This window comes from Typopeltis vanoorti, chromosome 25, assembly GCF_054136105.1.
Source record: "Typopeltis vanoorti isolate ZY-2024b chromosome 25, IOZ_Tvanoo_1.0, whole genome shotgun sequence".
Taxonomy (NCBI): domain Eukaryota; kingdom Metazoa; phylum Arthropoda; class Arachnida; order Uropygi; family Thelyphonidae; genus Typopeltis; species Typopeltis vanoorti.
Window position 1 is genome coordinate 3,233,306 of NC_143573.1, and position 27,415 is coordinate 3,260,720.

Here is a 27,415-nt window from a genome sequence, read left to right on the forward strand (position 1 = left end):
GCCAGATGTAGTCTTTGTGTTCGGATATCCTCATATTAGCTGTCCTGCCTGTTTGGCCATAGTAGGACAGTTTACAGCTGCAAGGAACCTGGTATACTCCAGGTAGGTCTAGAGGAAGTGGCTGGTCTTTGTTGGTGAAGCGGATAAGGGATGCTAATTTCTTATATGGTTTGTAACAGGTCATCAGGTCATATTTCTTTAGGATTTTGGTTAACTTTTCAGAGGTGCCCTGGATGTAAGGAATGATGATAGATTTAGCGTAATCTTTGTTATGAAGGGGAGAGGGGTTGTGGTTAACTGGTTTTAATATTTTCTGGATTTTTTGGGGATTGTAGTCATTGGCTAAGAACATGTTAAGGATGTGGTTTAGTTCAGTGGTTAGGGCATTGTCATCTGAACAGATTAATTTTGCATAGGGTTTTTATAACCCAATATTGTTGTGAGGGTGGAGCAGGAGGGGAAATGCTGTTGAATGTATCTGCCTGTATGGGTTGGTTTACTGTAAACAGAGAAAGCCAAGGATCCATCAGGCTGGCATGTAATCAGAGTGTCTAGGAAAGACTTATTTTTTTCAGCCCAACAGCCCAAGACAACCTAATTTAGCCCACTAGAAAGGCTAAAGGACTTTAGGAACAACGTTACTTACTTTCTTTGGCCTCATTGCTCGCTGTTAGTGCCTTTGTGCACTTATCATAGTTTTATGTTCCCATGAAGATGGCAACGTAACATTGCTAAAATATAGGAAGTATTGATTAAAGTTTTCTTTTAATTAATATTTAGTATACATTGTAATTTCCTGAAATAATTTAATAGTCGTGTTACCAACGTATAAGCTTATCAACAAGAAGAAGTATTAATTAAAATTATTATAATTATAATTATTAATATTTAGTATACATTATTTCCTGAAAAATAATAATTATCGTTAAAAATATGGCAAGTTATTACATGAACCTGGAATTTATAAATATCGGCAGATGTAAAAGAGTTCAGGATGAGGAAGTAGCTGGCAGATATGGTTGATGGGTCTGAAGGTGGCAATGTGTTGGAATTTGCTTAGATCTATTGCCATGTATTCAGAAATGTTTTACATAAGAATTCTATGGGCATCTTCTCTAACTTGGAGGCTTGTATTAATTATATCTCTATATGGTGAGCACTAAATTATCACTTACAAGTGATGTCTTTGAGAAATGTCCCATAATTATCACTTGTACTTGGTGCATACTGAGTCTGCTGGATTTTATGATCTAAAAATCAACTTACTCTTGGTTATTGTTTCTGCATTTAATGGGTGAAAGCAAAAATAACTTATTATCATTATTATTCACATCACGTATACAAATTATACATCGATACAAAATTAATAACGGAAAAAACTCACGTACAAAGATTATTTAATAGTATAATTTTCGCCTGTGTGACACACAGGCAAAAATTATACTATTAAATAATCTTTGTACGTGAATTTTTCCGTTATTAATTTTGTATCGATATGTCTACTCACGGTATACCTCTTTTAAAACAAATTATACATATTATACTATTCAACTTGTATAATTATGACAATATTTCACAATACAATTCAATGCACAGTACAATGTTACAAAATAAAATTCAAGTATTACTATCATATTCTGTTGGTACTAACACTTATTATAGCTATTATTTTATTATGGTTAATAAAAAGTTTTCTCATATATGCAAGTAGAATATAATATATTTCGAATGGTTTCAAAGTTATGATAAGTAATTGATTTAGAGTAATGTAAGTTAGTTAATGCAAATATGTGTAACCAAGGGCTGTAGCCATACTGGTTACTGGAAAAGTAATTAGCTTAAAACAGACACTGAGAGTCTGGGGACCACATCTAAGAAGGCTCCCTTACCAGTTATAAGAATGTACATGTCGATATTTTAATTCCTAACTGAATGAACCAATTTGTAAATCAATACCTTAATTGGTTATGATATATGAGTTATAATGATCTCTTATACCATACGTTTAAAATAATTGTCAACATTCTTGAATCCCATAAGGTACTTTCTCAATCTTTTTCTGAATACATATTCTGAGGTTATAGATTTAATTTCATTTGAAAGTTTATTATAGCTGCTCGTCCCAATGTACTCGAAAGATTTATGAAAAATTTCTTTGTTAGCCTTAGGTACTTCCAGCATGTTTCGACCGCAGCGCAATCCATAGTCTACATTATATACCAAGAAACTTTTAGTGTTTCTTTTTACATATAACAGACAACCATAGAGATATAGTTTCTGAAATCGTAGAATATTATGAATGATATACAGATCATTGGTTGAATGTGCAAAGTCGGTAGTAGTTATGGCTCTAATTATTCTGTTTTGTATTCTTATTAATGGAAGCAGATTGTTATAATAGTCTCCTCCCCAACAGGTAATGCTATATTGCAGTGAAGAATTTACCCAGGAATAGTATAAACATCTTAAGAATGCTGCATTTACAAATTTTTTAACATAATATATTCTGTTAAGAAAGTGGTGTGGGAGTTCCACTTCAAATTGCTATCGATATGGAGGCCAAATACTTGATGGTTTTTGTTTTTTTGATTAAGCTACGTTTACAATTTAGAGTATCACTATATTTCCTTTCATGCCATTTTATAGTTATACTGTGATCTAATTTGTCTGTTAATGTAAAGTACATATATCTCGTTTTTGTCGGTATTAATGTTAAATCCATTGTTGCTAAACCATATACTTAGTTTTAACATATCGCTATTAATCCGATTTTTTAGATTTTCAAGGGTTGTTTCGGTGTATACTAAAGCCGTATCATCAGCAAAGGATATCATTTTGCCAAAAAGTTTGTATTTTACATAGATCATTAACACATATTATGAATAGGATGGGTCCTAGTACTGACCCTTGTAGGACTCCGTATTTTATTATGTTATCCCCTTAGATAGATCTACCCCTTAGAATGATGCTAAATCAAGATGATTTAGCATCATTCTGATATACTATTGCCATGTTGAAATGTAAAATTCTAACCAAACAATCAACTCAGATTTACAGCTACACGGGCTAAGGAAATATTGCTGGAGTCTGATAAGAAACCATTCTAGACAGTGATTATACTACTGGCTATGGGTTCAAATCCTATTGTGGACATGGCTGTTTTTGCGTATTTTGTGTATTATGGAGGAGTTTCATTATCCAATGTGTGACCTAATTTCAACTGAAAAGTTCGTTTGGTCTCTGGAGCAATGTTTCTGGATTATGTAAAAAAAAAAAAGAAAATATATTAACAAATCACATGAATCAATAAAAATAGAAAAATATCTTTAGTCTACACACATGGTACTAATATAGGTTTACAACATTTTGTGGGTGAGAGTCACATAAAAAAAATAAATCATATCATCATCAAAGAAATCTCAGTTGTCTAGCTTCCGTTAATTTCCTTGGACTCATGCATAAGATAACAGAAGTTATTATATACATTGCTTCTCAAATGCCTGTAGTTATTCTTTTAAAGCAGGGGAAAAATTTACAACACTCATTGAGGCTCTCTTTCTCTAAGCATAGTTTACATCTAGTTATTCTAATAGTAATGATTACACTGCATTAATATTTCCATACTAGAATAAGAATGTCTAAGGTTAACATGATTACTCACTGTACATGAAAATTTGTACAACAAGGGAAATTTTGTTGTACAATGGGTAATCATAACCAGAAGCACATAATCTCATATACCAGAAGGATGTGTAATGAACTTCTAGTTACACAGTCATGTCTGATATAAGAAGAACACAGCACAAATTATAAACAACTGTGAAAAAGAAACCAAAAATTTCTTCTCAGCAATGCTGGCATTGTTAGAAATACATATAAATTTGAATGCTTTTTGTATCTAGATATCCATAATAAAGGAATTCAGACTACATATTGTTTATTCAGAGGATGAGTATTTCACAGATTATTTCAGAATGGTATCCACCAGCACTGATTTGTTTGAGATCATAATTGGCTATTGTTTGCTGAGAAGGCCTGGAATCCAGAAGTTAATGTAATTAATGATCAAAGGGTACTTGTGAAGAAGAAGAGGAAGAGTGTAGCCAAACAGGTTGCATGACAGGAGGAAGATAGACACAAGGTTGAAGATAAGGTTGTGGCAGGGCAAGGTGAAGGAATGCATAATGGCAAGGACAAGATAGGTATGAATGGCAATCAGTCTGGATATGGGAAACAGGAGTTATCAGACTGGAGAAATGTGTGGTATAGTGGCTGGAGTAGGGATGTTGGTGTTGGTAGAATGGCTTCAAAGACACAGGGATTATTATGTTAGTATACAAAGGTAAGGAGTATTCAAAAGAAGAGAACTGAGTTTGTTGCATTAATTGAGTTAATATGTCCAAAGATAATCAGCATAAGTCTGAGGATAATGTGATATCAGGAAAAGAAATGGAAGGATATGCAATTTTCCAGAAGGATAGGAAGGTGAAAAGAGAGGGGGAGAGTACTATTAATGATTGCTGAGTGCAGATTTTGAACCTGTGCCATGATGTTGAAATTAACAGGATATTGTTATAAGCTAGGGCAGTTTTTTTTTCTCAACCTTTTTTGGATCATGCACCACCTCAACGTCTCAAAGATTTTGATGCCCCCCCCCCTTCTAGCATAATAGTCGGCCAAATTCTGAAAACGTATAATATAAATATGTACATGTACATTTTCTAATTGCCTCCCTGTGGGGCATACACCCCACATTGAGAAACACTGGGCTAGGGAATGTAGCGAATACTGATTGCGAAATGTTTAGACAAATCAGCTGGGAATGAAAAAAGAAGGTGATCCTGATGGGAGACTTTAATTACATGGCTGTAGAATGGAAGGAGGAGATAGTGTACAGGAACAAGGAGAGAGAGTGTGCTGATTTTATGAGGGATAAATATCTTAAGAAGCATGTGACTGAAGCAAAAAGAAGCTTTAGTGTTTTGGATTCGATGATAACTTCACAAGACTGAGATGTTAATGAAGTATTAGCACTGTTGCCAGTTGGTGAGTGATCATTAGGTTTTTGTTTGGGAAGTAGTGAAACAAGAAAAGGATATATGTGTAATTATAAAGCCAGTGATTACGGGAAGCTCTGTAGTCAATTAACATTAAAATGATGGGTAGACGAGCTGTTCAGAAAAGATGCTGACAATGCATCAAAATTTATAAGGTAGTATCTGACACAAGCAATGTAACTGCATACCAAGGATTAAGAGAGTAAATAAATGAACAGTGAAATCAAACAAGCTATGTTGGAAAAGAAAATGTTATGGAGGAGGTACAAGGCAATTGGTGGTAACTGGATCCGTGATAAGGTGCAGGCCAGGAAGGGGACGAGCATGGTAAAGAAAGAAAAGGTGCAGTATGAAAGGAGATTGGCTGGTCAGGCCAAGGTTAATTCAAGGGAAGTATTCTGCTATATGGAAATTAAGAGAAAGAATAATTATGGCAGGTTGATACTGGTAATAGCAGCAGGGTGACTGTTGCAAAGGATATGGTGGAATTACTGAATAAGCACTTTATTAGTGTATATCATACCGCTGTAAATAATGCTGTGCAATATGTAACAGGGAGGGAAGTATTAGAAGAACTGGAAGAATCCGAGGTATATCAAGTGTTGATTGGGTTAGGTGTTGATAAGGCTGCGAGAATGAATGACATATTACCCCATATTTTTAAAGAATGTGCACAACAGTTAGCTATACCCTTGATCTGGTTATGTAATGAAAGTCTTGCCATGGGTAAGGTTCCAAGGAGTGGGGGAAGGGGAAGGCAAAATAGTGCTGCATCACAAGCATGGTTCTAGGACATAAGTTTCCAATTATAGACCAGTCTGTATAATTGCAGTTGTAGTCAAGGTGTTTTGTTTTTTAAATACAGAGAGCCTATCCATGAGAGGTTGGTCAACCTACAGTATGTTATGTGATCAGGAACTTCTTCACATTTGATTTGAAAAGCTGTGGGTTGTGGTTGTGTTCCTAAGGAAACGTGGTGGAAAACTGTTTCAGAGGGCAGCAGTAGAAGGGATAAAGAAGACGATGAGAAATTTGTTCTGTGGATTTGGAGACGAAATGTGAGAGAATATAGGTTAGCTGCTGCACGCATTTGGATGGATTTGCAAGAGGGTAGGGGAATAAATTGAACATCAATTTATCAGAATTGATGTTCAATTCTGATAAACAGCAGCTGCAGAAGTATTTATAAAAGATGCAGGATGCAAGGACTGAATGCCTGTATGAAAGTGAGTGCAGTGTATTAGTGAGAGAGAGAGAGAGGTCATCAATCAATCTAACTCTTTTCTGTATAGAATCCAGTGTTTTCAAGGAGTTCTTAGGGGCATTGCCCCAGATATGAGAGCAGAATTCAATGGCTGGGGAAATTTGTGATTTGTATAGGGTAAAGAGCTGTTCAGAGTGAAATTAATGCCTTAAGCAAAATAGAAAGCCTAATTTTTTGGATGTAGAGGAGGCAATAGTTGTGATATGTTTGTGCCAAGAGAGATTTGAGTTTAGTTATTCTGAGAAGATGAATCCCTTCTCCAATAGAGATTTGAGTATTGTCAAGGGTAAGAATGGAAGAATAGGGTTATTTTTTGTGGGAAATAAATGCAGAGCTGTGTTTTCTGGCACTGAAGTTGATAATGTTATCCAAACTCCATTGATGAATGCTTTGAAGATTGGAATTTAAGGTAGTAGAGGTTGATTTCTGGAGGTTGTGGTGATATGTGCTTTGCAGGGTTTGTCAAACAAAATGGAGGAGTGTAATGTGCTGTCATCAGCAAAACTGTGTACGGACTGGCAGTCAGCTGAAGTAGATCGTTTATGTATAGAAGAAAGGGAGTGGACGAGAGAACAAAGCCTTGTGGGACCCCAGCATTAGTTGTATAGATAGAAGATAAGGAGCCATCCACCATCATTCGAAGTGAACGTCCACCAGAATACTGGCTACTCAAATGCAAAAGTCAGGGAGTAGACTGAATGATAGGAGTTTTCTGATAGGCTTTTGTGCCAAATTTGGTCAAAAGTCTTGGAGATATCAAGAGCAACTAAGCAACTTGAGATTTGTCGAATCTTTTCAAAGTGCTTGTCCAGAGATGAGTGACATAGATTAGTAGATGCCTTGTTGATCGACAGTGACAGAATCCATACTGTCAGTCATTTATTAGATGAGAGTCTTCAAGGTAGTGTAGGGGTTAGCCAAAAAGTTGTGTAAACCAAGGCTTTCATTACTTTAGAAAAGATTGAGGTTAGAGAAATTAAATGATAGTTTGAAGGTAAGGATGTGTCACCGTCTTAGAAATAGGCTGTACGTAGGCTAGTTTCCAGACTTCAGGGTAGATATTGGTGGAATAAGGAAGTATAAATAAGCAGCATAAAGTGGGAGTCAGCTCTGGGGCACAGACCTTTGGAACAATTGGAGGGATGCCATCAGGGTCTGGAGATTTTTTCGTATGTTTAAGCAAAATTTTTCTGACCTTTTTCTGTTCAAAATATCAAAATGCAGAATTGAATGTTGAGTGTTTGGAATAGTTGGAGGACATTTACCATGATCAGCTATGCAAGAGTTGGAGGAAAAGTAGGAAGCCAGGTGGTTGGCTTTTTTCTATTGGTGATGATGCAATAGTACCATCTGGGTGTCATAGTGGTGGGAGTAGTGTTGCGCGGAAGTTAAAACGAATAGCTTTGGCTAGAGCCCAGAAGGCATGGCTGCTATTCATACAGGATGCAAGTTTCCTGCTTTTAGCTCTCTCAAAGTCAGTTTTTGATGTGGTGATAGTTTTCTTGCAGCTATTCCAGGCATTGGTGTAAACTGTATAGGAAGATTGGATGCAAGCCAGTTGTGGTATGCCTGACTTCTTTTGTGCAACCTTGGCACACCTGTAGGAGAACCAAGGCTAAGATAGGGAATGAGACTTTAGGGTGGATCTGGGAATAAATGTTTCCATGAAAATGAGTATGATTACAGTGATTCTTTCTGCACATAGATTTGGTTCAGGACCAGAAACAGTAATCTGACAAAGGAAATTAGAAGTAGAAGTGGCGAAGGTCATATCACTTGGCTTTCTGGTAATGCCATACAATGGGTGGAGGTGAGTGTTTGTGTATGTTGCTCCATGGGGGAAGAGATCTGAGCTGCCTAGAGGGCACACAACATTCACAGTGTACTTAGCTGGGTCACTGGAAAAGAAGAGGTCCACAGTGTTTGGAGAATGGTTGGGATTATCTGGTATTCTGGTGGGCATGTGGGCAATTTGTATGAGATCATTTGTGATTGCAAGTCTTATCCTCTCTACCCTTGATCTGTGCAGTTGGAAGCAGACAGCTTACTAGAATTGTGGACACTGAAGTCCCTGAGAAAGATGACTTCACTGTTTGGAGATCTGGATTGGAGAAAATCAACATTTAAGGAAAGGTAACTGAAGAGTTTGTGGTTGTTGGCATAGGAGAGCAGTAGAGACAGCATGAATTTGGTAGAATGGATCAGGGTGATTTTTAGCCAAAGGAGATCAAAATTGTGAGATTCCAGGTTGGATACTCTCTGATAGACTATTATCATAGCAAACATATGTGCAGAACCCCACCTATGAGGCAAAAGGAGTTAAAGAATGTCTGGTTGGGAAAGCAGAGATGGGTAGTATTTGAGAGGGGTGAGATTTAAATTTCTGTCAGGAAGAGTAGATGAGGTTTTGTAGACTGAAAGTAGAAGTGAACATCATCATCATTATTATTATTATTATTTGACACCTCCAGGGAGTCCAGACTCATCGAGGGAGGGCACCTGCTCTACAACTCTGTCTCCACCACTCAATCCACAAAATAACTGCAACTACATCAACGCCATCTACCGCTGACCACCACCACTGCTATTTCCACAGATAATCATAAACATCCATGCCCACAACGTGATTTGAACCCACAGCCCTTTGGCCGGAGAGCGGATACGCTAACCACTCTAACCTGGCAATGTTAGAACATGGAATTAAGGTTAGAACTGAGGCTGCATATATTTGCAAAATGGATCTGGAAGGTTCTATGAAATTTGTTTTGACCACATGGGTTCTATACATTTCCCATGCATGGAAGGTGTTAGAAAGATTGGTTAAGAATAGAATACAGGATCCGGTAGATGGATACAGTATTCTTTATGATGGTCTATATTGATTTATGAAGCGAGACTCTTGTTTTAGCAATTTACTTGCATTTTATGATAAGGTAATCAGTGTGTTGGATAAGGGAGAATCATATACAGTGATAGTCTTAAACTTTACAAAAGCACTGGACATTACATGATAAGTTGATGTACTAGCTGCAGAGGATGGAAATAGATAGTATATCAGTTATATGGATTGGTGATTGGCTCTTGGAATGCTACCACAAAGTTGTGTACGATGGAGAAGTGTCTCAAAAAAGGAGGGCAACCAGTGGCATGCCTCAGGGTTCTGGTCATGGGCAATTGCTGTTTAACTTGTTTGTAAAGGATATAATGTGGACTGACTGGAGATGTTCAGTTATTTGGTGGGTGGAGTTTGATGGGTAGTGTTTGATGCAAAGTTGGAGAGAATTCTAAATAGCCATTACTAATGTTACTCCCATTTAGGAAGATTATAATAGACTTAATCATGTTGGAAGTTTAATGGAGTATTGACCCTACTAGAAAAGGATTAAAAACTGGTTTTAATACTTCCAACATTTCATCTCAGTCACCGAGACATCTTCAAGGAGTACAATTAGCACTTGTAACACATACCAAGACAACACAATACTCAATGAAACACGTGGGTGACTAAAGTCCTATTTAGGTGGTGAGCCCTCTATGAGCATTTATAGGCAAGCATAGATGCCCATAAAGGGCGTTTATACCTGCCTCTTGTTTATATCTGGGGGCCTCTGATGATTATTGTTTCCCAAATTTTGGGAAGTTTTATTATTATGGGTAACTCCAAGGAGTCAATAGACTCATCGAGGGAGGCCCTAATATCACGTCAAGAATAACCATTTGACATTCACACAGTATCTATCATATCTCGCCTTGAACTCATTCACCGTCATGGCACTCACAACAAACTCTGGCAGCTTATTTCACTCATTCACCACTCTAAAAAGTAAAAAACTAGCTCTAACACCCTTGCTAACCACACTCTTGCCCAGCTTCCATGTATGGCTGCTAGTCCTCTCACCACCAGTCCTATTCTCAAAAATATCTTCTGAATTAATCTTATAGAAACCCTTCAGTAATTTGAATGTCTCAATCATATTGCCCCTTTTCCGCCTATCAACCAATTTCTGCAACCCACAAATCCTCAACCTGTTCTCATAAGGTTCATTCCATAGATGTGCTATCATCTTGGTCACTCGTCTCTGGATCCTCTCAACCTCCTCCCCATCAAGAAGAAACCCTGGCGCCCATATCTGGGCACAGTAGTCTAGATGGGGTCTTATCAAGGCTCGATACAGAGAAACAATAACCTGTTTGTCTCTGCTTGTTAAAGTATTTTTCAGCAACCAAGTGATTTTGATGAGCTGATTTAGCCACTTTTGTGATGTGCCCCCTAAACTTCAACTCCCTATCCACCAACACTCCCAAATCCCTGGCCTCATCAATCTCCTGGAGTATAGTTCCACTAATGTGATATACTGCTGCTAATCTTTTCACCCCAAAATGCATAACCTTACACTTTGCCACATTAAATTGACATCCATTCACCTTAGCCCAGTCCTCCAAACTATCCACATCCTGCAAAATTGTGACATCCTGTGGACTCACTATTGCTCTACCCAACTTTGCATCATCAGCAAACAAATGAACACTTCCTCTCAATCCTTTCCTATATCGTTAATGAACAAATTGAACAGTAGTGGTCCAAGAACAGAACCATGTGGCACTCCACTAGTCACAGGATGTCTTTTGGACTCTACTCCTGAATAAACCACTCTCTGATATCTCTCCATCAACCACCCTCCTATCCATCTCACCAACCCTATATCCATCTCCATATGCTGCAGTTTTCTGATTAGAATTCTATGTGGTATCCTGTCAAAGGCCTTAGCAAGGTCCACTAGAATCATGTAAACCCATTACCCTTATCCAGTTCAGCGGTCACTGTGTTATAAAACATGAGCAAGTTACTGAGGCATGATCTACCCTTCACAAAACCATGTTGTCTTCCATACAGTATCCTATTTTCATCTATCCTATCCTGTATTTTTCTCTTGACTAATTTCTCCAAGACCTTCACAACGATTCCTGATATGCTAATCGGTTAGTAATTTAGAACAGCAGTCTTGGAACCTCCTTTATGCAGTGGAACTATTTTCCCCTCGGGACTAACCCAGACCCGAGACTCAAATTAAACAAAATAGTCAATCCTTTAGCTGCTTCATGTACGACACGAGCTGGTATACCATCCAATCCCACAGATGTATTGACATTGAGGTTTTGTAATAGACTATTCACCTCCACTTCATTCACCACAATTCCCGTATAAGCTTTGGTTCATTCATTCCTGCAATGTCGCCACCTGGATAATACTCTTGCAAAGTGCTTGCTCAGTAGCATTTGTTTAGCTTAGGCTGATTTCTGAGTGTCACTGTAGATTCTTAAAACAGTCTTTCCTTTTAAAATTTACTGTAGTGAAGCATAGTGGTTTTCTTCCAGAAGATTCTGTTAGTTGTGTCCAATACATGGTCTGCAAGGCAGACCATGATTGACAATAGTCGTGATTACAGACATAAGATTTGTGTTCAATCTACCTGTATGTCCAAAGTAAGCTAACTTGCAGGAAGGTACTTTACATACTCCAGGCAATGAGAGAGGAGGGAATTGATATTTGGTAGAATGGATAAGGGTAGCAAGTTTCTGGTGGGATTTAAAAGCTGTATAGAGGATATGATCTTTTTAATGACCTGGATATTTTTCCAATGTGCCACAAATATAGAGGATGGCGATGGCCATTCTGAAATCCTTCAGAAGAGATGGCTGAGAAATGGGGGAAGGAACTGATTATTTTTTTTAATTCTGTAATCACTGTGGCTATTGCACAGGAAGGTGTTGTGTATATGGTTGAGTTCAGTCGAAATAGAGGTTCCACTGGAACAAAGATTACAGGCTCTATTCGTCAGAGTTTTAATGATGCCTTGTTGAGAGGCGTGGTGGTGGGAAAGTTTGTGAATGTATCTGCCTGTGTGAGTGGGTTTTCTATATACAGTGAAGTTAAGGATACCATTTGGAAGGTTACCATCCACCTAAGTGAACACAAAAAATATATCCAGCACATTCGCTATGGCAAGTCGGGTCTGGCAGACCATGCTTTGGATATCCAGGCACACAGGATCAATTGAAAAAAAACAACAAAAGTACTGCACAAAAGCTTCTACAAGTCAGAGAGGTTGTTCCTGGAATCAACAGAAGCCTTAAAATATACTCCAAACCTTAACAAGTATGGCTGTATAAATCTACCAAAGATTTGGGAGACAGTCATCCTAAGACCAAATTAATATTTATTTTTTTATTTATTTTTTCAAAACTTTGGACTACTATTTTTCAAAACTTTCGAAGACTACTATTTGGGCTACTATATTTTTTTCAAAACTTTGGACTACTGTTTTTTTTTTCTTTAACTCAGATGGTGCCGTATTAGGACTTTAGTCTTGTGTTGCACGATGCAATTAGTTATACTAGCCCCACTGTTACACCGGATTGTGGTTGTCTCACATTTGTAACCAACTTTGTGTGCTCTGAAGATGCTGGATATAACACCAGCAAAATATTAGCTTTTAAGTTAATAAATAGTTATTTTCTTATCAATCTGTGTTCGCATCAATACCGTTTAAATCCAATTCAACACAAAGAATAGAAATATTACAAAATACATATGCATGGACACTTCAGCCTGCAATTTGAAATTAGATTTAAGAAGAGTAGTCAAGGATACTTCGGATATCAAAAGATGGAGTGAGAAGGGATGGCTTTACAACAAAAAATAATACAAATTACTCTTCCCTGCAATGTCTCCTAGATAAGATTCCAAAGAGTGATAAAATGCTGGCAAAGCTGATTGCGTGACTGCTCCTTGACTTACACCATAGATGGTGAACCTATGGCACGCATGCCAGAGGTGGCACATCCAAGAATTTTGCTGGCACGTCAACGATTTACAGGTGATATCCTTTTATATGCTTATAAATTATTCAACCTTTTTTTAATTGTTACTATATGTACAAGTTAAATTTTGCTTTACACGAGAGAGCAGCTATGAAAACCTGCATATAATTGGTGCGGTATTAACAAAAGATTGTGTGACCCAAAGACAAAGGCAACCGATAATTGTTGAGCCGAATTCCATAACATTTGAAATTGTCATAACAACATTCACTATATATTTCTTAGTTTTAACACATTCACGATGGGATGTCATTTATCGTTCCAATTGAACTTCTCATTACAGGTGGGCTCAACTCACACAAAAGTTTCAACCCTTGGTTGAATTTTATTGCTGCTTGTTTGCATTTGAGCTGGCAAGCGAACTCACACACGCATTATATGGCATGTTTCAGTGGTAGAATTTTATTTGAAGTTAGCCTTTGTGATCTGTCATAATGACATCGAGAATTTCAAATGCAATAAAACAAACACTTATTTCATGTAATTGAAAAATTGTACAACAGTTTTTAGTTAGATACTGTGTTTCTGGTGCAACATATGGTTTTGCTCGAGTCTATGCAGCATAATTTCTGTGAGAGGGGAAATGCGATTCATTAGTTAGTGCTTTTTTTATTGCTGTCTGTAATTTACTATTTGTTGAGAAATATATTACATAGACTACAAAAGAATCTGTACCTCATTCAGGGATACAATAAAACTACTAGTTTTTTTGCATCTGCAGTAGAATGGTTGTTGGGGAGGGAGTGTTGTTAACTGTAGGGAGCGAGTTACTATCGCCTCAATGTGAACATGTTTAAATATTCGTCGTGTGAAAGGTATATGCAAAACTTTTTAATGTCTTTTTTCATAAAGCAAAATCAGGGGTGCGAGTTATACCGCGAGGGTAAGTTATATTCGAGTAAATATAGTAAGCGTTTCGCTGACAAGTCGACATCCTTCTGCTGCTTCCCCTGCTCAGCTGATTTCTATGGTGAGTTACAATGCATAAATATTTTTTTCGCTACCTTTTTTTTTTTCAAACCAACATCATTAAAATCAATTTAATAACACAATAATAAATTTTACACTGCATAATATTATAAATTTATATATAAATAAATATTATAAATAAAATAAAATAAAATATTTATAAAATATTATAAATAAATAAAGCTAGATTAATTCTCTATTAATTTTTCTCCTATTAAAAACTGCCCGTCACGTCAGCAACTCGATTTGTAAATTTTTGGCATGTGCACATAAAAAAGGTTCGCCACTGACCTACACCTATGTGCCTGAATCACACTTTAGCATGCATATGTTAGATGAGGAATGCTTATTATTACATGGAGTTTGAAAAAAAAAAAAAAAAAAATTTCATTATCTAAATTTTAGCCTAATTTATGATGCCAACTAGGTTGGCTGAGTGGTTAGCATATTCACTCTCCAGTCAAAAGGCTAAAAGGTTTGAATCCCACGTTGAGCATGGATGTCTGTGATTATCTGTGAAAATACTAGTGGTGGTGGGCGGTAGACAGCGTTGGTGTAGTTGTAGTTAGTGGAGAGAGAGAGAGAACTGTAGAGTAGATACCCACCCTCGATGAGTCTTTGGACTCCCTGGAAGTGTTATGTAATAATAACAATAATAATAATACTGTGTTATACCCTGACAACCTTTCATGGTCAGGATTGTCATAAAATCTGAAAATTTTGTCAATGATACTGGTTCACTTTTTTAAGATAATATACTGACTGAGAAAAATAACATACAAAAGTGATCATGGATATTACAATTTCTAAGATTACATTTTAACATGAAAATTTCATCATATTACAAAACTTGTGCATTAATGAAGTAATTTATGTTTAATCCGAAATGTTACTATTTAAATAACTTCCTACCTCTTCCAGATTTTGGAGATGAAGATCTGCTATGATTCTCTGAACGTGTTGAGGACAATGACCATCTTTTTTTTTGTATATCTGGTAGTTTCAAGCCAGGTGGTTTAGTAGGCTTAATAGGAGATGGCCCAAGTTTAACTTTGGATGGAATCTCTTTCCTTCGAAAATTGGAATTCGTCTTACATATGTAGTTTTCTAAGTTTACAAGATCTGAACATTTTAGTTTAACTTCTGTCATATTATTTGCATATATCTGTAATGCTGACGGATCCTCAAAACTGTGCCGTGCTGTAGCTTCTTTATCACTTAGTTCTGGACTATCAAAACCAAGAATAGCATTCATTAATGAAGAATGTTGACTAGATGATGGAGAGTTACTTTTATTTTCATTTAATACAAAAGCTCGTAAGGTCTCCCCAAGAATTTTAAAGGAACTGTCATTTCCCTTGTTTCCATTTTCTTTCTCTGAAAATGATGACAATCTGTTTTGCACTTCAGTCGTATCAATATTGCTATTTTCTGCAGTATCACTTGAAGAGGATGCAACAGATGAGGTCGACAAAGATAGATGTGATAACTTAGGCTTTGGTCCCACAGCAGGTTTAGAGTGTTTAGAAGTTGCAATACCATTAGTTCCTAAATATGTATTACATGGAAGTGCTTTATCAGTATCTAACAACATTTCAGGATCTGAAGTAAGCTGACTAAATACGTTTCTTTGATTACTAGGAGGGAGATGAATATTTGACTTTTCCAATGTACATGAATTTGATGATTCTGATGAAGTGCTAGTAGTATGCAATGACACTGGTGTCTTTTCTAATATGTCATCTTGTGATGAATTGGATGTGGTTCTCTTCCAGGTTCGAACTGCAGGCTTATAACTACAAGGTAACATCCCCATTACAGGTTCTTCCTTTTGGGAGAAATAGGCAAGCATAGCCTGCACTTTCCCAGGAGAGGTATCTGCCATGATTTAAGAATGTTGCTTTCTAAAAATAAATGATTTATTGTTAGAATAATTTTTAAATTTCTTTAAAATAATTCAAAATGATAAAGCTTCAGCCAACCTATGTCTCAATCAATGACATATGATGAATGGAGTGACAAATGCATATTTCTTCATAACACTAATTGCTCAAATCAGGCTATTTCTAAGAGATACTGTTCAGTTAGCCAGATTTTGCATATTAATATATAATTATTACAAATCTAAATGAGTAATATTACAAAAATCTTTGCAATTTTCTCTAGACATAGAGAAAAAGATTAATTCATTCTGCAAAACAAACAGTCACATAGTAAATAATAATACATAAAGTATTATTAATTACTTTATGCTAATATACGTTATTATAAACCCCAACTTAACATCACCAGAGTTAAAGATCGGTACTATCAACGTAAGAAGACTGAATGGCAAAGAAATGGAGCTAGCTGAGGAATTAGATGAGTACCAGATCGACATAATACGGGTGACTGAAACAAAAAAGACCAAAACTGGTGAGATCTTTCTGAGCAATAAATACAAAATGTTATATTCAGGCAATGACAATCAATGAAAAGAAAGAGTAGCCATAGTATTCAACACAAAATACGAGGCTAATCTTCTTGAATGGCAGTCAGTCTCGAGTAGAGTAATGTGGGCAAATATCAGAATGGGGAACTGGACAATGAGACTTATTTGTGTCTATGGTCCCACAGAAGGTTCTACAAGGGTAGAAGTGGAGGAATTTTTTGAGGCTTTAGAAAAATCAACTGACAATGAAAAAGGAAAAGTTGGTCCTTGTTGAGGATCTAAATAGCAGAGTAGGAAATGATTGTGAGATATACAAAAATATTTTGGGAAAATTTGGAGAAAAGAGCAAAGCTAATAATAATGGCAAATATCTGTTGGATTTCTGCTCAGGACATGGACTGGTTATTACTAACACCATGTTCCAACATAAAAATGTGCACAAATTCACATGGAGAGAAGAGGCTAGGAATAAGAAAAGTCTCATTGACTATGTTATTGTTGATAGCGATGTTTTCTCCCTGGTGCAAAACACCAGAGTGTACAGAGGTTTTGAAATTGGAAGTGATCACTATTTAGTCTTGAGCAGGATAAAATTGAATTTCATATTGAAAAGAATAACATGTAAGAAAGTTTTAAAACGAATAAAAGTTGAGCAGCTCTCAGGTGTGAACTGTAGACTAAAATACACAAAGATTGTTGAAGAAAAAATGAGAGTTTGAGAACAGGAATAAAACCGTGGAGATTCAGTGGCAAACTCTGAAGAAAACATTGATTGATTCCGCCAGAGAGGCATGTGGTGAGGTTGTCTGCAAGGATAAAAAAAATCAGCACTCCCTGGTGGACACAGGAAGTTAAAGAAGCAGTGAAGGAAAAGAAGAAAGCATACCAAAAGTTCCTGTCAAATAAGTCAGCTTGTGCTCTTAGAGAATATAGAGACAAATGCAAGAATGCTAAACACTGTGTAAAACTAGCTAAACAAAAGTCACGGGAGGACTTTGGCAAGAATATAGAAAATAAATATCAAGAAGGTGGCAAAATATTCTGGAGGTTGTTGAAGAAGCTTAAGAATGGAGGAAAGAGTGCTGTAAAAGGAGTTAGAGATGATAAAGGTGACATGAAAACAGGAGAAAAAGATATCCTTGAAGTATGGAGTAATTACTTTGAAAAACTGCTAAATGAAACAAGCAGTGATGACAGCACAGTGATAAAAAAACACTGACCAGGCATGCAGTCAGGAATACATATCCTTACTTGAAGTAGAAAAAGCCATCAAAGGCTTGAAATGTGGAAAGGCAGCAGGAGTAGATGATATTCGACCAGAAATGCTGAAGTATGGTGGTATAAAAGTCTTACAGTGGCTGCTCTGCATAGTTCAGAAAGCCTGGACAGAGGGACAAATTCCCGATGATTGGAGTAGAGCTCTCATAGTACCCATATATAAAAAAGGGAAATAAAACTGAATGTGAGAATTACAGAGGTATTTCCCTACTCAGCGTTCCTGGCAAGATCTATGCAAGTATACTTGAGAAACGGTAGAGAAGAATTGTGGAAGAAAAGCTTGGTGAAGAACAAGCTGGATTCAGGCCAAATAGAGGCTGTCAGGATCAGATCTTCACTTTACGACAAATAGTCAAGAAAGAATGGGAATATAACAAAGATCCGTATTTAAGTTTTGTTGATCTAGAAAAGGCATATGACAAGGTGCCAAGACAGAAGCTATTCAATAAGCTGCAGTTATATGGTGTGAATGGGGCATTATATCAAGCAATACTTAGTCTTTATTTGAGTTGTAAGTCAGCAATTAGAATTGAAGGAAGTACAGGAAGATGGTTTAATGTTAAATCTGGTGTGAGACAAGGATGTACATTATCCCCTCTGTTATTCATTATCTATATGGATCACATTATGAAGGAAAGTGGTATTAAACATGATATTTTTTTGGTATTAAATATCAAAATTGGAGATGCTAATGTCAGCTCTTTGCTTTATGCGGATGTGTTATACTTCTAAATAAATCTGCTACAAGTCTGCAAGATTCTCTGACTAAATTGAATAGTTGTTGTAATAGATATGGTATGAAGGTCAGCAATAAAAAGACAAAGACAATGAAAATAGGCAGAATCATTGAAAATGTCAACTGTGTTGTGAATGGAGAACCTGTGGAACAAGTAAAACATTTTGGCTATTTAGGCACGATTTTTACTGAAGATGGTAAATTAAATATAGAAATAGACAACAGAATCAGCAAAGCTGGTATGGTGGGAAGTCGATTGAATAAATTCATATGGAATAAGAGAGAAATTAGTCGGAACACTAAATTAGCTGTATACAAGACAGTGTTCAAACCAGTTTTAACTTATGGATCTGAGAGCTGGGTCAGAAGTAAAACACTTGACCAAAGACTAGAGACCGCAGATATGAGAGTCCTGAAAAAGATTAGAGGCATGTACAGATGGCATCAATGGCAATATCATATTAAAAATGAGGATATTAGGAAAGAACTTGACATTGTCAGCATCCAGGAATGCGTTAGCAGAGCTAATCTCAGGTGGTATGGTCACTTAAACAGAATGGGCGAGGAAAGATTAGCAAAACAAGTGTTCTCTGCCAGGTTGGCAGCAAAACGACCCAGAGGAAGATCAACAAATAGGTGGATTGATACAGTACAAAGTGCTTTAGACGATAGAAATATAAGATCTGATAATGTTGGAGTCTTGACAAGTAACAGACTGATTTGGAGGAAAATTGTAGATAGGAAATTAATAATGATGTATCCTTTCTTTTAGGCTTGCACGGTGATCCGAATGCATTTTTGGAAATTATGGAGACAACTACCGTGTTTGAATAAAAACTTTAGTTTACTATTACTAAAATTTTTACAATTCGGCGTTTCGACCTTTATGTTAAGGTCATCTTCTGGAGCGTACAAATATACACAGGAAACAAGCTATACCACAATCATACTGGTTCGTTAAAGACACTGACTAACCGCTACCACAATTGTTGGCCTGACCTCTGGTGGAAAAAAAAAAAAAAAAAAAAAAAAAAAAAAATTATACATCAGCACTAAAGTCCTATTATTTGTGTTGTCTACTATATACTAACATTATATTAACATCATTCCAGCCAGTTGGAGTGGAATGGTTTTTAATAATAGCAGATTGGCTAGAGTCCTGACTTGTGTTGAATCTTTCAAATTAGGTTGGCTGAATGTGTGCCATCCAGATCCTTGGAATTTTCATACCATCTTTGTTGTTGATGTTTGGGTGGTTTATCAGGATTTCGCAGGATTCTTTAAATTTTCTTTCGTACCATGTTTTTGTACGGTGTAAGGAGCAGGTGCTTTTCCAGTTGATTTGGTGTAAGGTGTTGAGTGCGTGGTCTGAGAGGCCTGCTTCACCATAATGGTTATATTTAATGTGTTCTTTTTTGCGTATAGGGATTGTCCGTCCTGTTTCACCAATGTACAGTAAGTTACAGGTGCAGCGGATGCAATAGACTCCAGGATGTGCTAATGGGAGGAGAGGGTCCTTAGAGGAGCTGAATATAGTTTTAAGTTTAGTGGGTGGTTTAAAGGTGGCATTAAGGTTATAATGTTGTAGGATTCTGTTGATTTTTTCTGATAACCCTTTAATGTATGGGATGGCTATGGTTTTACTGTAGTCTAGATTCGTTTTTGTTGTGGTTTTATAGAGTATTTTATTGACAGCATTTTCTTATAGCCATTGTTTATGAATGTGTCACTAATGATTTTTAGTTCTTGTTTCAGGGCCTGCTGGTTAGAGCAAATAGTTGTGGCTCTGTTTTTAAGGGTGTTTATGACTCCATATTTTTGTGCTGGGTGGTGATATGAATTCGCATGTATGTATTGGCCCGTGTGTGTAGGTTTTTGGTAGACCGTGAAGGATAGATTGCCTGAAGGAAGACGTGTAACTAGTGTGTCTAGGAACGGGAGCGAATTTTGGTTTTCGATTTCAATGGTAAATTGTATGCATTCGTGTTGTTTGTTTAGGTGGCTGAGGAATGTGTTTAGCGTTTGTCGACCGTGCGGCCAGATCGCAAACACGTCGTCAACGTATCTGAGCCAGATTGTCGGTCGAAGCGTGGCGGAATCAAGAGCCCTTTGCTCAAAGGTTTCCATGTAGAAGTTCGCGATAGGGGGGGATAATGGTGAGCCCATGGCCGTACCTTCCTTTTGTAGGTAGAATTTGTTTTGCCACACGAAGTAACCGGACTTTAGTACGTGGGCAAAGAGGGCCGTAATGTCGGGCGGAAATTTGTTTTGTAGTAGGAGAATTGTGTCATTGATGGGGACATTAGTGAAAAGGGCAGAAACGTCAAAACTGACTAATAAGTCGTCTTTGTCGAGTGTTATGTTTTTGATTATGTTTATAAAGTGTTGTGTGTTTTTTATGTAGGAGGGGGAATGACCTACCAACTCCTTGAGTGTTGCCGCTAATTTCTTGGCTAGGTGGTAATTGGGACTGTCTATTCCTTCTACTATTGGTTGAAGGGGCACATTTTGTTTGTGTATTTTCGGAACCCCGTCACTTCTTGGCCACCAGACACAGTTAAAAAACTCAAACCCCACTACGCCCGCCCCCCCAGAATATATGGGGTTCCGAAAATACACAAACAAAATGTGCCCCTTCGACCAATAGTGGAAGGAATAGACAGTCCCAATTACCACCTAGCCAAGAAATTAGCGGCAACACTCAAGGAGTTGGTAGGTCATTCCCCCTCCTACACAAAAAACACACAACACTTTATAAACATAATCAAAAACATAACACTCGACAAAGACGACTTATTAGTCAGTTTTGACGTTTCTGCCCTTTTCACTAATGTCCCCATCAATGACACAATTCTCCTACTACAAAACAAATTTCCGCCCGACATTACGGCCCTCTTTGCCCACGTACTAAAGTCCGGTTACTTCGTGTGGCAAAACAAATTCTACCTACAAAAGGAAGGTACGGCCATGGGCTCACCATTATCCCCCCCAATCGCGAACTTCTACATGGAAACCTTTGAGCAAAGGGCTCTTGATTCCGCCACGCTTCGACCGACAAGCTGGCTCAGATATGTTGACGACGTGTTCGCGATCTGGCCGCACGGTCGACAAACGCTAAACACATTCCTCAGCCACCTAAACAAACAACACGAACGCATACAATTTACCATCGAAATCGAAAACCAAAATTCGCTCCCGTTCCTAGACACACTAGTTACACGTCTTCCTTCAGGCAATCTATCCTTCACGGTCTACCGAAAACCTACACACACGGGCCACATGCGAATTCATATCACCACCCAGCACAAAAATATGGAGTCATAAACACCCTTAAAAACAGAGCCACAACTATTTGCTCTAACCAGCAGGCCCTGAAACAAGAACTAAAAATCATTAGTGACACATTCATAAACAATGGCTATAACAAAAATACTGTCAATAAAATACTCTATAAAACCACAACAAAAACGAATCTAGACTACAGTAAAACCATAGCCATCCCATACATTAAAGGGTTATCAGAAAAAATCAACAGAATCCTACAACATTATAACCTTAATGCCACCTTTAAACCACCCACTAAACTTAAAACTATATTCAGCTCCTCTAAGGACCCTCTCCTCCCATTAGCACATCCTGGAGTCTATTGCATCCGCTGCACCTGTAACTTACCGTACATTGGTGAAACAGGACGGACAATCCCTATACACAAAAAAGAACACATTAAATATAACCATTATGGTGAAGCAGGCCTCTCAGACCACGCACTCAACACCTTACACCAAATCAACTGGAAAAGCACCTGCTCCTTACACCGTACAAAAACATGGTACGAAAGAAAATTTAAAGAATCCTGCGAAATCCTGATAAACCACCCAAACATCAACAACAAAGATGGTATGAAAATTCCAAGGATCTGGATGGCACACATTCAGCCAACCTAATTTGAAAGATTCAACACAAGTCAGGACTCTAGCCAATCTGCTATTATTAAAAACCATTCCACTCCAACTGGCTGGAATGATGTTAATATAATGTTAGTATATAGTAGACAACACAAATAATAGGACTTTAGCGCTGATGTATAATTTTTTTTTTTCCACCAGAGGTCAGGCCAACAATTGTGGTAGCGGTTAGTCAGTGTCTTTAACGAACCAGTATGATTGTGGTATAGCTTGTTTCCTGTGTATATTTGTACGCTCCAGAAGATGACCTTAACATAAAGGTCGAAACGTCGAATTGTAAAATTTTAGTAATAGTAAACTAAAGTTTTTATTCAAACACAGTAGTTGTCTCCATAATTTCCAAAAATGTAATAATGATGTAATTTTTTTCATGTAGTACTATCATATCCTGTACACCCCCTTGAGGGTACATGGCAGGAATATGATGTTGATGATGATGATAATATACTTTATGCATATGGGGATCCTGCAGGCACATGGACGGTATAAAGTGCAGGCCAGAAGGGTAACAAGTGTGGTAAGAAAAGCAAAAGCTGATTATGAAAGAACATTAGCCATGAAGGCTAAAGAGAATCCCAAACAGTTTTTTCGATATGTTGCAAGTAAAAGAAAACACGTATATCGCAGAATGATTTTAAAGAATGCTGATGGTAGAGAGGTAACCGAATCAGTTGATATAGTAGAATTACTGAGTGAGCAATTCGCAAGAGTATATCATCCTGGTGGTGACATTTCAGAAATAGAAGAACCAACAGCTTATAAGGGAATTGTGGTCAATGAAGTGGAGGTGAATAGTCTATTACAAAACATCAATGTCAATTCATCTACGGGATTGGATGGTATACCAGCTCGTGTCGTACGAGAAGCGGCTAAAGAATTGTCAGTGCCTTTGACCATTTTGTTTAATTTGAGTCTCGGGTGTGGGTTAGTCCCAAGAGGGTGGAAAGAGGGGAAAATAATTCCACTGCATAAAGGTGGTTCCAAGACTGCTGTTGTAAATTACCGATCAATTAGCATATCAGGAATCATTGTCAAGGTCTTAGAGAAATTAGTCAAGAAAAGAATACAGGATTGGATAGTTGAAAATGGGATATACTGTATGGGGGACAACATGGTTTTGTGAAGGGTAGATCATGCCTCAGTAACTTGCTGACGTATTATAACACAATGATAGCTGAACTGGATAAGGGTAATGGGTTTACAGTGATTCTACTGGACTTTGCTAAGGCCTTTGACAGGATACCACATGGAATTCTAATCAGTAAACCGCAGCATATGGGGATGGATATAGGGTTGGTGAGATGGATAGGAGGGTGGTTGATGGAGAGTTATCAGAGAATGGTGTATTCAGGAATAGAGTCCAAAAGACGGCCTGTGACTAGTGGTGTGCCACAAGGATCTGTTCTTGGACCATTACTTTTCAATTTGTTCATTAATGATATAAGAAAGGATCTGAGAGGAAGTGTTCACTTGTTTGCTGATGATGCAAAGTTGGGTAGAACAATAGTGAGTGCACAGGATGTCAAAATTTTGCAAGATGATTTGGATAGTCTGGAGGACTGGGCTAAGGAAAATGGATGTCAATTTAATGTGGCAAAGTGTAAGGTTATGCATTTTGGGGTGAAAATATTAGCAACAGTATATCACACTGGTGGAACCGTACTCCAGGAGATTGATGAGGCTAGGGATTTGAGAGTGTTGGTGGATAGGGAGTTGAAGTTTAGGGGGCACATTGCAAAAGTGGCTAAATCAGCTCATCAAATCACTTGGTTGCTGAAAAATACTTTAACAAGCAGAGACAAACAGGTTATTATTCCTCTGTATCAAGCCTTGATAAGACCCCATCTAGACTACTGTGCTCAGATATGGGAGCCAGGGTTTCTTCTTGATGGTGAGGAGGTGGAGAGGATCCAGAGACGACTGACCAAGATAATAGCAGGACTATGGAATGAAACTTACGAGAACAGGTTGAAGATTTGTAGGCTGCAGAAATTGGTTGATAGGGGAAAAAGGGGTGATATGATTGAGACATTCAAATTACTGAAGGGTTTCTATAAGATTAATTCAGAAGATTTTTTTGAGAATAGGACTGGTAGTGGGAGGACTAGGGGGGACATCCATGGAAGCTTGGTAAGAGTGTGGTTAGTAAGGGTGTTAGAGCTAGGTTTTTTACTTGGAGAGTGATAAATGAGTGGAATAAGCTGCAAGAGTCTGTTGTGAGTGCCATGACTCTAAATGAGTTCAAGGTGAAGTAGGATAGATACTGTGTGAATGTTGAATAGTTGTTCTTGACATAATGTTGGGCCTCCCTCGATGAGTCTAAGGACTCCTTGGAGTTGCCCGTAATAATAATAATATGTTAAAATACTGGAATGTTCTTGTATGCTACTTTATGCACAATGCATACTGCATCAAGCTAAAGCTGATGCTGAAGTTTAAAGGGAACAAGATGATGCAACACACTGCTGCTATAATACAGAGTCAACTACTAAGCAGATATAAGAAGGTTGTGCAATAATGTGCAAGGTTACGTGATCAGACCACATATACAAACTGGTCACCTGGGTTTCCAGGATGAAAAAGAACTTGAAAAATATCAAGAGACAAGTAACCCAGGAAATATTAGGACTCCAGAATTTTGGTTATGAAAAACAGTTGAGGAAATGCATCATTCCCTAATTTTTCTAAGAACTCTCATATCAGTGTTCCCTAATCTTTGATCAAGTGCTTTATTTGTAACCCAACTCTCCAATCCATAACTTAAAACTGGTTTGAATACTATTTTGTATACTACTGGTTTAGTGTTTGGGCTATTTCTCTTTTATTCCATATAAATTTATTCAAATGGGGCTCCACCATACCAGCCTTGCTTATTCTGCTGTTTATTTCCAAATTTCACTTGCCCATTTTCACTAAAAACTCTGCTTAAACATCTGAAATATTTTACTTGTTCTATAGGCTCTCCATTCAGAATATAGCTTAAGTTTTTATGTTCCTGTCTATTTTCAGAGTCTTTTTTATTGATGATTTTCAAGGAAAATTTGTTACAACAACTATTATTCAATTTAGTTAAAGAATACTGGAGATTTGCACAAGATGTGTTTAAGAGTACAATATCATCTGCATAAAGCAAGCAGCTAAGTTTGAGTTTGATATCTCCAATTTTAATATCAGGTTTAATGCCACTTTCTTTCATAATGTGATCCATACAGATGATGAATAAGAGGGGAGATAATCTGCATCCTTGTCTTACACCTGATTTTACATCAAACCATCTTCCTGCATTTCCTTCAATTGTAACTGCTGACTTGCAACTTAAATATAGACTACACATTGTTCTGTATAATGTTCCATTTAGCCCATATAACTGTAGTGTTTTGAAAAGCTTTTCCCTAGGCACATTCTCATATGCCTTTTCCCGATCAACAGGCAACAAGAACATCTATATCTAGTGCTTTAAACATTGATCTACATGCCATCCTCCAATGGAGAAAAGAAAACTTTATGTTCAATGCCATGAAAACACAGTCTTGCCTTTCCTCACACAAAAGAGATCCCAGCTCACCTACCCATACCCTCAGTAATATACAAATCACCAGACAGGATCAAATTTCTTTGCAATGACTAATGTTTACCTCCAGTCTATCCTGGCATAAACATATCACATGAATAGCCTCCTCAGCATCCAAGAAACATGGTATTCTCTTTCATTTAAGAGCCTATTTTACACCTAACCTACTATTAACTATATACATATCCCAAATCCACCCATGTATAGAATACTGTTCACATGTTTGCGGAGGTTGACCTGAAACTTTCCTTAAAATTCTAATGCCAACCAGAGGCAAACAATTAGGCTCATAGATGATCCTGCTCTTACAGATTTACTTCAACCACCATGTCAGCAGCACAGTGTCTATTGTGTAGGAAATTCCATGATCATTGCTCCAATCAACTGGCAACCATCATTCCTCCACTTTCTGTTGCAACTGTTATTACAGGAGTTGCAGTTGTGCAGCACCCTCCTTTAATGTACAACTGCAAACACACCGAACTTGCTTCTATTCATCCTTTTATTCCCTCTGCTTCTGTCCCCAGAAAAGCCTTCCTCAAAAAGTATTCCCAAACAACTACAACCTGCAACTCTTCAAAAAAAAAAAAGACTTCTATCTCAGTCCTCTTCTGCAACCCTCGCACAGCACTGAGGTGCCTATAGGTCCCACGACCTCTTGTGTATGGGATCAATATATATAAAACTATAAGTACAGAAATGCAAGTGTTGGTAATTCAATGAATATGTGAAATAATACGTGATACAGACACACACACACAGAGGTGAATTACATGCAAAAGAGAGGACAAGAATGAGGTATCATCACTGCAAACTGTAACAGTGTGGGTCTAGTGAATATAGATTTTAAGTGGAGAGTAGCTGGTGAGTGATTAGGAAATTGGAATGTGAGAGGAGATTGGCCCTAGGATCCAAAGAAAATCCTAGGGAATTTTTTAGATATGAGGCCAGTAGGAGGAGAAATGACTGTGGAAGAATGATCTTGTGGGATAAAAATGGGAACAGAATGACTGATTTAGAGGACATAGTGGAATTGTTCAATGAACACTTTATTGGAGTATTTCATCCTGGAGGAGTCAGTTTTAATGCTAGAGGGATTGGGCAGGTTCGAGGTTTAGAGGTACAGGAGGAGACTGTGTTTCGAATACTGAGTACTCTGGATGTCAGTAAAGCTGAGAGACTGGATGGTATTTCACTATGAGTTTTAAGAGAATGTGCTATGGAACTGACAGTGCTTTTGACCTGGCTTTTCAATGAAAGTC

At 37.4% G+C, this 27,415-nt stretch overlaps 1 protein-coding gene across 4 annotated transcripts in view; it reads right to left on the reverse strand.

Annotated features, from left to right (window-relative positions):
* LOC150092484 (uncharacterized) overlaps positions 1-27,415 on the reverse strand; it is a 356,538-nt gene that overhangs the window by 258,688 nt on the left and 70,435 nt on the right. For all 4 annotated transcript variants that reach the window (XM_090414744.1, XM_090414743.1, XM_090414746.1 and 1 more), the window contains exon 2: positions 15,085-16,076. In XM_090414744.1, the coding sequence (XP_090270870.1) occupies positions 15,085-16,057 (973 nt within the window). In that variant the 5' untranslated portion in view covers positions 16,058-16,076. The remainder of the gene's footprint in view (positions 1-15,084; positions 16,077-27,415) is intronic.